The 13,758-nt window shown below is 40.3% G+C and overlaps 1 protein-coding gene across 1 annotated transcript in view; it reads left to right on the forward strand.

The window, feature by feature from the left end:
• Positions 1-13,758, forward strand: part of GRL (transcription activator) — a 161,540-nt gene that overhangs the window by 116,355 nt on the left and 31,427 nt on the right. The window contains exon 15 of the mRNA XM_088954124.1: positions 10,156-10,349. Coding sequence (XP_088810250.1) covers positions 10,156-10,349 — 194 coding nt within the window. The remainder of the gene's footprint in view (positions 1-10,155; positions 10,350-13,758) is intronic.

Genomic DNA, 13,758 nt, shown 5'->3' on the forward strand with positions numbered 1-13,758 from the left:
TTCTGATGTTCGTCATGTTCCAAAATTTCCCATTAATTTGTTCTTTGTTAGTAGTGTTACTAATTCCTTGAATTGCTTAGTGACTTTTTTCCCTTCTCATTGTGTCATTCAAGATCTGGCCTCGGGGAGGACGATTGGTAGGGGACGTATGGCTGATGGACTTTACATTCTGGAGAATAAAGCTGGTCTTCATGTTATAGAGTCTATGAGTCAGTCCTGTAAGAAGAAAGTCTATTTATGGCATTGTCATCTTGGTCATTTGTCTTTTGAGTCTTTGAAAGTTGTATTCCCAGAACTGTTTAAGTCAATGTTTGTTTCTGATTTTTTCTTGTCAAACGTGTCAGTTAAGTAAACATTGTAGAACTCATTTTCTTCAAAGAAATAGTAAATTTGAATCTCCTTTTCACATTGTTCATTCTGATGTATGGGGCCCTATTACTTTACCATCTGAGAGTGGCTACAAGTATTTCATTACCCTCATTGATGATTATTCTAGATATACTTGGGTATACTCGATGCGAACCACGGAAGAAGTACCAAAAATCATTCAATATTTCCAGTGGATGGTCTTCACTCAATTTCAAACTGAAATTCAAAATTTTCAATCAAACAATGCAAAAGAATTTTTTCATAGTGACCTCATGGAGTTTTTTGCTTCGCGTGGTTTCCTTCATCGTAGCTTTTGTGCCCGCACGCCACAACAAAATGGTGTGGCCGAACGGAAGAACCGACATCTCCTTGAAGTGGCTTGGGGTTTACTACTTCATATGAATGTTCCCAAACATTTTTGACTTGAAGCTGTTCTTTGTTCCACTTACCTTATAAATCGTATGCCCTCTCGTCGGTTAGAGTACAAAGCCCCACATCAACTTTTCTTTCCTAAGGCTCCTCTTCTTTCTATTCCTCCTCGTGTGTTTGGTTGTCGGTGTTTTGTCCAAAATCTGTCTCCCACCCGTGGGAAATTGGATTCTCGTGCTATCTCTTGCATATTTCTTGGTTACTCCTTCACTCAAAAGGGATATCGTTGTTTTGGTCCTGTTTCTTGGAAATTCTATGTCTCCATGGATGTTTCTTTCTTTGAGGATGACCCTTTCTTTCTTGTTTCTCCTCAGGGGGAGTGTAGGCATGAGGAGAAATTGGTTCAGCTTCCCTTTCTCCCTGACCTTCCGCCTTTTCGTGTTTTTTCTCATCGTCACAAAGGCCAACCAAATTCAAGAGCTGTGGAGAATCCGAAAGCTGTACCTCTAGTGCCACTTGACTCCTCGGGGGAGGATCATACTCACTCAGGTATTTTGGCTCCCAATGATGTCCTTGAATCTATTGAAAATGATTCCTCTACTGCTAATGATCTTGACCGTCCTATTGCTCACAGGAAGGGTGTTAGATTGTGCACCACTAAACATCCCATTTCCAACTGTCTCCTATGAGAACATTTCATCCTCATTCAATGCTTTCCTTACCTCTATTGACAGTGTCCCTATCCCTAAGAATGTGACAGAAGCTCTTTCGGTTCCTGAATGGATAAATGCCATGAAGGAAGAAATTAATGCCCTTCACAAAAATGGCACATGGGAACTTGTTGTTCTTCCTAAGGGAAAGGTTCCAGTTGGATGTAAATGGGTGTTCACAGTCAAGCATAAGGCTGATGGAACAGAGGAAAGGTATAAAGCTCGCTTAGTGGCAAAGGGATTTACTCAAGTGTATGGAGTTGATTATGCAGAAACTTTTGCCCTCTGTTGCCAAGATGAACTCCCTTAGAGTCCTTTTCTCTCTTGCGGCAAATCTGGATTGGGATTGACACCAGCTTGACATCAAGAATGCATTCTTGAATGGTGGCCTTGAAGAGGAAGTTTACATGATTCAACCTCCTGGTTTTCTGGCTCAAGGCAATGAACAGAAAGTGTGCAAGTTGAAGAAGTCCTTATATGGGCTAAAACAATCACCAAAAGCTTGGTTCAACTGATTCCATGTGGCAATTCAGCAGAAAGGATACAGGCAATGTCAATCAGATCACACATTGTTTGTGAAAAGAGGAGAAAGTAAAATTGCTGCTCTAATTGTATATGTGGATGACATAATTGTTACTGGTGACTGGGAGGATGAAATTCAGAGGTTGAAGTTTTTTTTTGCCACTCAGTTTGAAGTGAAGGATCTAGGACTTGCCAGGTACTTCCTTGGAATTGAAGTCGCCCGATCAAAGAAGGGAATCTTCATTTCTCAAAGGAAATATGTCCTAGATTTACTTCAGGACACTGGGAAGATGGGGGTGAAGCCAGTTGACTCTCCCATTGACCCCAACCATAAATTAGGTGACAGTCGTGGTGAACCTCTCAAGGATGTGAAACAGTTTCAGAGGCTTGTAGGGAGATTGTTATACCTTTCTATGACTCGCCCAGACATTGCATATGTTGTTGGTGTCCTCAGTCAGTTCATGCATGCTCCTAGGTCCTCTCATCTTGAAGCAGCAGAGAGAATCCTTCGATATCTAAAGAAGTATCTGGGTACTGACTTGTTATTTCAAAAGCACGGACATTTGAAAGTTGAAGTTTATATAGATCTAGATTGGGCTGGATCCCAAAGTGACAGAAAGTCTACCAGTGGCTACTGCACCTTTGTAGGAGGGAACCTTGTTACATGGAGGAGTAAAAAGCAACATGTGGTGGCTAGATCCAGTGCTGAAGCTGAATATCGTGCTATGGCCCACGGGGTTGTTGAAGGCATGTGGATAAAGAATTTGTTGGATGAGTTGGGTTTCCTAGTGGCCAAACCTATAACTCTATTCTGTGATAACAAAGCAACTATAAGCATTGCTGCCAATCCGGTGCTACATGATAGAACAAAACACATCGAAGTTGACAAGCATTTTATCAGAGAGAAAGTTATCACAGGCGAAGTGTGTACTCCCTATGTCACTTCTGAGAACCAACTTGTAGACATCTTTACAAAGGGTTTAAACCTTTCCAGACATCATGATCTTTGTGACAAGTTGAGCATGATTGATATCTATGCTCCAACTTGAGGGGGAGTGTTGACGGTTGTTTTGTGTACTCAGGTTTAATACCACAAGGGTACTGTTGTAATTTCTCTCTTGTTTATATTGTATGACTGGGCTAGTATAAATAATAACTCTTACACTCGCCCCCAGCATTCTGGAGGGTTTTCAGTCCACTCGACTCTCCTCTCTTCTCTTGCTCTTGCTCAACAAGTGCCAAGGCGACGATCAGAATTTCAGAGGATTTCTGTTCAAGATCAGTTTATTTCAGGCAACGTTGGAAGGTGGCGATCAGAATTCTTTGGGTAAGTCTTAATTTTTGTTTCTCTTGAGATTGCTATCAGTCAAGATAGGTTGGACCTATCTAGGAGGAGCGGTCGAACTCTCCTATTTTCTTCGAAAGTGTTCGTTTTAGGGTTTTCTCTCAGAGGTGATATGTTTTTAGGGTTTGACATTAACCCTACGGCAAGACCTAACTGTTGGGCCGAACTCTCCTATTTTCTTGGAAAGTGCTCGTTTTAGGGTTTGCTCTCAAAACCCTAATTCTGTTTCAGCAGTACAGATTGCTCTCTAAGTTGGTTTCAGACCTGTTTCTTGGCTTCGAGTTTTTTTTGGGGGGTGAGAACTTGTACGGACTACATATACTGTGATTGCCGATTGGTTTCAAATCAGACCTGCACTGGTTTCATACTGATTTCTGATTGTGATCGACTGTTCAAGTGCTGTTTTCTATTGTAATAACTCTAATCGTTCTTAACTACTGATTCTTGACCAAGAATGGAGTTTAAAAATCAGGGAGAAGGTGTTTTTGGGAACAACGGTCATGGTAGTACATCTGAGACTGGGTTTCAGATTACAACTATGAGATTTGACGGTTCCAATTACTTGGAATGGGCTCAATCCGCCATGATGGCTGTTGGGGGAAGGGGAAAACTTAGCTACCTCTTGGGAGATGTGAAGGAACCTTCCAAGGAGGATCCCATGTATACCAAGTGGGTTCAAGAGAACTACTTGGTTATGACATGGCTGTGCAACTCTATGCAGCCACATATCAGCCGAAATTACTTGTGGGCAAAGATAGCCAAGGAGATATGGGAGGTCATGAAAGAGACCTATTCCCAACCCCTTAACGTTGCCAGAGCCTATGAACTGAAGTGTGAAGTGAATAGTCTTAAGCAAGGAGAGAAACCAATCTCTGTCTACTTCTCTACCTTGAAATCCCTGTGGCATGAAATTGACTATCTAGAAACTCTTGAGTGGGAAAGTCCCAAAGATGCACAAACTTATAGAAAGAAAGTCGAGACCAATAGGGTGTTTCAATTTTTGGCTGGCCTGAATACAGATTATGACATTGTGAGGCAACAGATACTGACTAGAGATAGTGTGACCATCTCTCAAGCATACTCCCTGATGCATAGTGAAGAGACCAGGAGGAAAGTTATGATGCAACACCAGCCTTTTTCCCCAACCCTGGTAGTTGTTAAACCTAAGTCAGGAGGTGATACAGAAAGGGACAAGAAGAAGGAAGATAAACAGGATCTGGTATGTGAACATTGCAAGAAACCCAAGCATGCGAAAGATACTTGTTGGAAGTTGCACCCTCATTTAGTCCCAGCAAAACTGAGAAATAAGAAGGGTAATGCTCATGTGGCTGTGAATACTGATTTTACATCCTCATCAGGCACAAAAAGCACACCCCTAGAGACCTTAGCCGTTGTTCGGGCTGCCCTTATCCATTTGGAAAAGGAAGTTGGGAGTTCAGCTCAGTCATCTCAGTCACCATCAGCCCCTGCCACATCCGCATTTGCTCATTCAAGTACTCGAGCTTCAGCTTACCATGGTTCAGCTCCAGGTAATACTGAACACTATTGGGTAATAGACTCAAGTGCATCCAACCATATGACTAGCTTGCCATCGTTGTTCACTACATTTCACTTATCCTCTGGTAGAGATAAAGTATCCATTGTTGATGGCTCTCTTATTCCCATTTTTGGCAAGGGTGACATCAAGTTATCTGATACTATCTCTTTATCCTCATTTTTGCATGTTCCTAAACTTGATACTAATCTGCTTTCAGTCAGTAGTATTACCAAACATATGAACTGTTCAGTAACTTTTTTCCCTGACTGATGTGTTTTTTAGGACTTGGAGACGAGGAAAGTGATTGGGACTGGCCGTGAGACGAATGGGATCTATCTGCTCGGAGAGAGTTCTCATTGGAAAGAGCCAGTGGATAAGAAGTCTTTTGTTTCTCAGTTTGTGAGTCCGGTTATGCTCTGGAATAATCGATTAGGTCATTTATTTTTCCGGTCTTTGAAGAGTTTGTTTCCTACTTTATTTGAGTCTGTTGAGATGTCAAAGTTGAGTTGTGAGAGTTGTGAGGTTGCCAAACATTGTAGAACATCTTATTCTTTGAGTAATAAAAGAAGTAATAATTCTTTTGATATTGTGCATACTGATGTTTGCGGGCCATATCACATCCCTTCTATGGGTGGGTACATATATTTTCTGTTGTTTGTTAATGACCACACCCGTTTTTTTTGGGTTTATCTTATGTGTTCTTGGGTCTATCTTAGTGGGGATTTGGGTCTTTTTCCTCAGGGGGAGCGTAGTGAGAGTGGGGTTAACACATCTGAGGTTGTTCCTTTACCCATTCCATTGAGTGATGAAGGCTGTAATGGTGAGGGTGGTCAGAGGGATCAGGAGTTGAAAGTCTATCATAGGCGCTGCAGGTAGGTTGATCCCGGTCATCAGTAGTCTAGGCCCGCTCCAGTTCCTTCTGCGGCTCCAGATCCAGGTATTACAGTCCCAGGGCCCACTGAGATACCTTCCACTGTTGCTACTTCCCTTCCTACGGATGACCTTGACCTCCCTATTGTAGTCCGTAAAGGGAAACGGCATTGCATCACATCTACAGCTCACTGCATTTCCCAGTTTCTATCCTATAATCGCTTATCTCCCTCTTGCAGATCCTATCTCACTTCCATTGCCGATATCCCTATCCCCAGAACAGTGCAAGAAGCCTTATCAGTTTTAGAGTGGAAAGATGTAATGAAAGTTGAAATGGATGCTTTGTTGAAAAATAACACTTGGCAGCTAGTTGATCTACCCAAAGGAAAGAAACCAGTTGGATGTAGATGAGTATTTACTGTGAAGCATAATGCTGATGGCTCCATTAAAAGGTACAAAGCCCGATTGGTTGCAAAGGGGTTCACTCAGACTTATGGTATAGACTACTTGGAGACCTTTGCCCCAGTAGCCAAGATGACCACCATTCGAGTTCTATTAGCCCTTGCAGCAAGTTATTCTTGGCCCTTGTTCCAGATGGATGTTAAAAATGCTTTTCTGAATAGAGACTTACAGGAAGAGGTCTACATTCAGTTGCCTCCTGGATTCTAAGATACAGAGACAGGTAAGAAGGTTTGCCGACTGAATAAGGCATTGTATGGATTAAAGCAGTCCCCTAGAGCTTGGTTTGATAGATTTAGACTAGCCCTTGGAAAATTTGGTTAGGTACAGGCCCAATCAGATCATACACTGTTCATTAAAAGGGTGGACTCTTCTTTGACCCCGTTTGTTGTATATGTGGATGATATTGTAGTGACAGGGAATGATAGTAGTGAGATTGCGTCCCTCAAACAGCTCCTTCATCAAGAGTTTGAGGAGAAAGATCTTGGTGCACTGCGGTACTTTTTGGGTATTGAGGTTGCTAGATTTAAACAGGGAATCTTTATCTCTCAGAGAAAATATGTTCTAGATTTGTTGGCGGAAACTAGAAAGTTAGGTGTCAAGCCTGCCGATACACCCATTGAACATAATCACAAGATCAGTGCAGAGGGTGGGGAGCCTCTTGAAGACAAAGTTATGTTCCAATGGTTGGTTGGAAAGCTCCTATATCTCTGCCTCACTCGGCCAGATATCAGTTATGCAGTCAGTGTTGTCAGCCAGTACATGCATTCCCCTAGAACTACTCATCTTCTTGCAGCAAAGAGAATATTGGCATACGTGAAGAGATGCCCAGGTAGAGGTATACTGTTCAAGAACAATAATCACATGAAGGTGGAGGTCTATACAGATGTTGATTGGGCTGGGAGTGCTGATGGCAGGAGGTCTACCTCTGGATATTGTGCCCTTGTGGGAGGTTACCTTGTCTCTTGGAGGAGCAAGAAACAAAGTGTTGTTTCCCTCTCTAGTGCCAAAGCTGAATACAGGTCAATGGCTAAGGGAGTGGCTAAAATCCTATGGCTGAAATCACTACTTGAAGAGTTGGGTGTTGATTGTGAGATGCCCTTGATGCTGTATTGTGATAACCAGGCGGCTATTGATATTGCCCACAATCCGGTGCAGCATGACAGAACTAAGCATATCGAAGTTGACCGACATTTTGTTCGATAGAGGGTCTCATCACAGGAAGTGTGTCTCCCGTATATCACCTCCAACATGCAGCTCGCAGATCTCCTCACCAAGGCTGTACCAAGGAAGAAGTTAGAGGCAGACCTATTCAAGTTGGGAATGACAAATATCTATTCCCAACTTGAGGGGGAGTGTAGAGAAAACTGATGTGGGCCCCACGGCTGTGGTCCCCACCCCGTTCGTAGGACAGCATGTGCAACTATTGTTAGTCTTGTCAGTGTTAGTTGGTAGTCAGCTTGTTATTTCAGTGTGTTATTTATTTCAGTCTTTTATTTGTTTTTCTTGCCATGTAAGTATTAAGGGCAGTCCTGTCCTTTCCCCTATGTACTGAACATAACCTATAAATATTAAGAGAGTGGTGGTGGCAGATTGATTGAATCTGTTCCTCCTTTCAAAACTTTGTGTACTTCTGGTTCTTCTCCTCTTTTTCTTCCTTCTCCTACTTTTCTTCTACCTTTCCTAAATCTGAAATCTGTTTAGGATTCAAGGCTGATTGTAGTCTTGATCGACTACTGGTAACTTTAGTCATTGTAATAGATTACAATATAAATAAGATGTAATGGGCAGCTAGAGACATAATTCTGCTGAACCCCTTCTTTTCTTCTTCTTCTTCTCTTCCTCTCTCTTCCCTCTTCTATTCGTGACCCTTCTTTCTCTCTTCTTTTCTACTGACTTAAATCAGAAAAACATCTATTTTCTGGTTTGATTCTTTCAAGTAATACTTTACCTTTCACTTACCTGTCAGAAAAACTTGGACTAATTTGGTCCAAAGTGCATAGTTACTTCAGTTCAGTTTAATGAAAGTCATCTGAATAGGCATAAATTCAGTAAGCAGTATCATTTGGGACTTAGACTCCATTTATCTCGATCACAAGAACTCAGAATTTCACAAAGAAAACAATACAAAGCAGAATTATAAACCTCAGATTGTCAAAGTTAGAATTCACCCAGAAAGTTATTATGGCTGCATGGCCTTTATAAACCTCAGATTGTCACTTTCTTCCTCAAACGTGTCTTCTCACTCTAAAAAAGTGACAGCAGTTAACTCCACTCCTAGAAAAAGTGCTAACTTTGGACACATGGATATCCATAAATTTTCTTTGGTAATAAATAAAAAAGAAAATTTATTAATAGAAAAGAGAATACATCTGATAGTGATGAGAGTACAAGAAGAGCTAGAAAAGCCAATAACATGAAAAACTTTTAAACCAACTCAAGAATGTTCCAAAATTCAGAAACAAGGTCTTCTTTTATGACTCCTTTAAACTCTGGGAGAATGAGAACCCAGTTCATTATCATTTTACCACAAAGTAGGGTGAGAAGGTTCCTTGCTCGAGCCTTCTCTCCAAGTACTCTCCTATTTCTCTCCTTCCAGAGTTCCCAACAAACAGAAAAAGGAATGCAGCTCCAAGCGATCTTTGCCTTGACATTTCCCCTTACACTTGGTCACTAGGAGAAAAACTCCACTACTGTACTGGATACCTCCAGTTAGTCCTCAAAATAGGTGGGCCTTGACCATTCGACCAAGTGTAGCCTGATCCCAATCTACTACAATCAATCAGCCCATTACAAACTCCCTGAAACTCCTCACAGCCCTGGAAACCCTATTATCCCTTCTCCCTTTCCTCTCACTCAGTTTCAGACAAGCATTAAAATCACCCCCAACAGCCAAGGAAAAGCCCCCCACTTTGAGATCCCTCCAGTTCATCCCACAACTCCTCCTTACCCCCTTCCCCTGTTGATCCTTAAACATTTGAAGCCAACACCCCACAATTCAATGCTAAATGGTCCGGGACCACTGAAACAGAATGTACACCCTTGAAAAAACCCACCTTAGCCCACACTTCAGAATCCCAAATCACCACTAAACCCCCAGATAATCCCTCAGCTTCACATTCAGCCCACCCAAAATTTGGAGCCCCCCATAATTCCAAAATAAGGATCCTACCTATAAAAATGTTTCCACTCCAAAGAATGTGTGGCCCATATTAATCTTTGAATTCAATTTCATAATTCAAATAAAAGTCATTATGAAGACTTTTAATTTAAATAAAAAAAATAAAATAGATATAATTACCAGATAAATAGTGAATCTCAAATAAAATAATATTATTACAAAAACCAAAATGATACATAGGTGCAGTTCCCAGTACTTAGCATGGGGTCATTCACTAAACAAGGAATTGGATTCACACATGTGCTGACTGCTCACATAGGCTGCATGACTATCTAGCAAACTGGATTTTTCTCACATTCACCATCACTTTTTAGTCCCTCTTTATCTGGAACAAATAGGGGGATGTAAATGACCTCACAGTTAACTCACTCATAATAAAGAGGTGCAGCATTACACCTAACTCTGTCCTATATGAAAAGTATACAACCATCATCCATCATCATCATCCTTATTTTCTATATGTTCTATGTAAATTAAGATGGAAATTGAAGTCGGCAACATGATGGGATTATGAGAATCCATGTACTAGTGTCCAGTTATCATAGGTTGTGCTTAGCAGTAAAAATGCGCCAGCCATGATTTTCGGTTGAGACCTGAGTGTTATCTGGTAACCTTGGTGGTCATTAAAAATTGGATTTAGGTATTTAGGTTAATTTAGTGGGACGGTTTGCCTTCACCTTCTTGACAAAACAGCAATTCAGTTTCTTCTAGATGTTGTGCAGATTATTTTAATAATAGAAGACATATTTTTCTATGAACTAATTTGTTATTGAATGCTTATTTCTGTCTGCAGCAATTAGAGGTTATGCATTATCTTATTTATCATCATGTGCTGGTAGAATCCGGTTTTTACTGGGTACACCAGGCATGGTGGCTCTTGACCTAGATGCAACATTGAAAGGACTTTTTCAGCAAATTGTTCAGTGCCTTGAAAGCATACCCAAGCCACAGGGTGAAAATATCTCTGCCATTACATGTGATCTATCTGTAAGACATCTAAGCTAAACACTCATCACTAGCATCATATATATTTTCTGTTATCATTTTTTTTCATTACCATTGTTGTCATTATCATAATGAAAAATTATTTTGACTAGCCACTGTTGTTGAACCAAAATATTTATGCATTTTACTTCAAATCCTTTAGAACATTATCCCCAGCCCAACAAGATCCAACCATTGGCACATTTTTTCCCTTCAAGATCATTTAGAAACTAAAAGCTAATGCAAGAAAAAGCCCTTTGGTTTACTGGATATGTTTCTCTGAAAGGCTAATAATAATATAGTTATACAATGTGCCATACCATTATGGCCATCAATGGGTCGGATCTACCTGACAGAATTGAACCAACTGATCTGATTATATGGGTTCTGGTTCAATGGTTTTGTCCTGATTAATAATTGGGTAGGGACCAGTTCTTGCCATTCTGAACCAATTATATAGTTAATAATATATAAAGATCTCCTGTTTTCTTATTTTGTAATTTTTGTCATATTTTATGTCAGTAGAAAGTGCAAAACTGCAATCTGATTTGAAACTTGTGATAGAAAATAAAGAGAAGAAGTTTTTGCAGAGAAGAAAATAAGAGAGAAATTGAAAAGAATGGGAGAAAGCCCAAATCAGATCTGGCCTTCTCCTTCATTATCTTATATACTCATTAAAAAAAAAAAAAAACTGAATACAACAAGTATACCCTTAGTAAGTCAGCTACTACTAAAGAACATAAGAAACACTCTTAACAAAACATAAAGTAATGGGCCTTGGGCCCAATAACTCTAACTGAACTTTATAAACAATAAACAAGTGTTATCAGCCCAATCTCAACTGTCCCCCTCAAGTTGGGAATAGATGTCACACATTCCCAACTTGCGTAGATCATGCTCAAGCTTGTTTCTTGCAACACCTTTTGTGAGAACATCAGCTAGCTGTAAGTCAGATGCAATATATGGTAGGTGTACTTCTTTGGGTGTCACCCTTTCCCTTATAAAATGTCTATCCACTTCTATATGCTTCGTCCTATCATGCTAAACTGGGTTGTGGGCAATGTTAATTGCTGCTTGATTTTCACAGTATAGAATAATAAGTTCTTCTGCCTCAATTCTAATCTCTTCTAACATGGACTAGACCTTGAGGAACTCTGAAACACCATGTGCCATAGCTTTATTCAGCTTCCACACTTGACCTTGCTACAACTTAGAGGTGTAAATCGGGCTGTGTCGGGTTGACAAGGCATGGACCGCGGACGGCCTGTGCTGTGTTGGCCTGTGGGTCGAGTTTGGCTGTGCTTGCTATCTCTAAGATACTTTAAAGGTTTGGCTCAGCACGGCCCATGGCACAAGCCTAGGTGGGCCCAGGCCGTGCCATGCCGTTCCATGGGTCGGGCCAAGCCATGAGAGTTATATATATATTTTAAATTTGAAATACTAATGAAAAAATTAAAATAAATTAACAAAATAGACAACGTTGAAAAAAAGTTAAAATTTTATTTTATATGAATTTTGATGTATACTATTGTTTATATATGAAATAATAAAATGAAAAAAAAAACAATACAATTGGAATAAAATAGTATAATAAAACTGAAAATAAAAATTTATATTTATATATATTAATATAGCATATTATATATATTATTATATGATTATTATATATAATATGTATATAACTATGTATGTTAATATATGGGCTGGGTTGTGAAGGAAACAAAGAGAACATAGGTGTCCAAACCCCCAAAAATTACACAAATGCCCAGAACATTGACTATCTTTATACCCCTTGTTTAGCTAAGTTGTTTGCCAAGCTGTTAGTTGATCTTCTAAGCCAAATTAATTTGAACCAGCATATCCCTGGAGAGCCTTTTGAATTTCCTAAGGCCCTTTTCTTAGCCAGTCCACAACTGTTTTGGAGTCACCTTCAGTAATCAGCCTTTCCCAGCCTAGTTCCTTGCCCTTCTGTAGCCCAAAAACAGCAGCTAACAAACATGCCAAATGTGCTTATGAAACAATAATGTACTTATATTATTCATAAATGTTTGTTTACATCAATCTGATTGGAGTTAAGGGCATACGTTGTCTAACAACTATGGACCCCACTTTCTTTGAATCCACACCCTTTTTCTCGGGAAATTCTTCTCAAGGGGAGTGTTTTGGCTACACTCAAACTCAATTTGGTCATACTCTATTTCTGAAGAGAAGGGGAGATTCTAATTTTGTAGTGGGCTGGTTAAAGAAAGACAAAAATGATCTATGGCATTACAACAATGAAAAGAGAATTTAAATGGCTGACTAAGGATATTGATGTAAAATAGTCTTGGGTGAGGAGAAGTGCAAATTCCTTTGCTAGTGGGCCAGCTAGATGAGGGGTAAATAGGGATTCTGCTTTTTGGGCTCAGTTGTAACTGTAAGCTTTCCTTTTGGGTTATGGATATAGGTATGGAGCACCCATTCTTCTAATGGGATAGAGCTTATCCATTAGGATAAACCCTAATCCAAATCTGATTTTAGTTCAACTCCTAGTAGGACTAGGAGAGTGCTCTATGTAAGGGAAGAGAGGGATGGACAAATCATTTCCATCCTAAGCTCTCTCCAGCTCTCTCTTGCCTCCCTTGCTCCCATAAAACCCTAGTTCATTTCAGCCTTAGTAGGGGCGTTTTTCCTTCAGTTCCTAACTGTGGTGTTGAAGAAAACATCAATCCTAAGAAAGCTCACACTGCTGGATCGATCCCAAAAGGATTGGCGGTTTGAAGTGCAAAAACTGCATTGCTGAAGTGGTTTCACTTCATTGCTGTGCCATCTTCAGCGGGAGGCCGGTTCGGGTCTGACATTAGGTGTGAACTACCACTTTGGGAGCTGCATTTGTGGACTCCGTATCAGGTATGGTCAGAAATCAACTTGGGTTTCAAATTTGGTCCAGTTTAGTGCGAGATTGATCCCGAAATTCTGGATTTCAAAATCACTAGAAAACCAGTTCCTGGAATGGGTTAATAAAATCTGACTTCTACCCTTTTTTTGATCAATAACAGAATTCAATTTTACTAAGCGAAATCAAGAATACATTCAATATTTCAGAGATAGATAAAATGACTTAACTCTCCCCCATAACAACAAGAAAATTACAGAATTCCCCAAAACAATTGACCCCTACCCACCCCTGTTTTGCCAAGTTATCAGCAAAGGCATTTGCAATTCTTTTCACCCAGTTAACCTGGATTTCCACTCCCCTCAGCAGCCACTTAACCTCTCTTCTCTCATTAGCATGGACCCAAAAACCATTACCCTTCCGGCATCAATTTTTGGATGTTCAGCTCCTTTGCTTTCCTTAGCCCTACTAACACAGCAAACAGTTCAGCTCTAAGAGAATCACCCGACCCAATGGGACCTAAGTATAATGCAACCA

The sequence above is a fragment of the Nelumbo lutea genome, chromosome 7 (assembly GCF_056320005.1).
Source record: "Nelumbo lutea isolate HS-2025 chromosome 7, American lotus-T2T, whole genome shotgun sequence".
Classification (NCBI taxonomy): Eukaryota; Viridiplantae; Streptophyta; class Magnoliopsida; order Proteales; family Nelumbonaceae; genus Nelumbo; species Nelumbo lutea.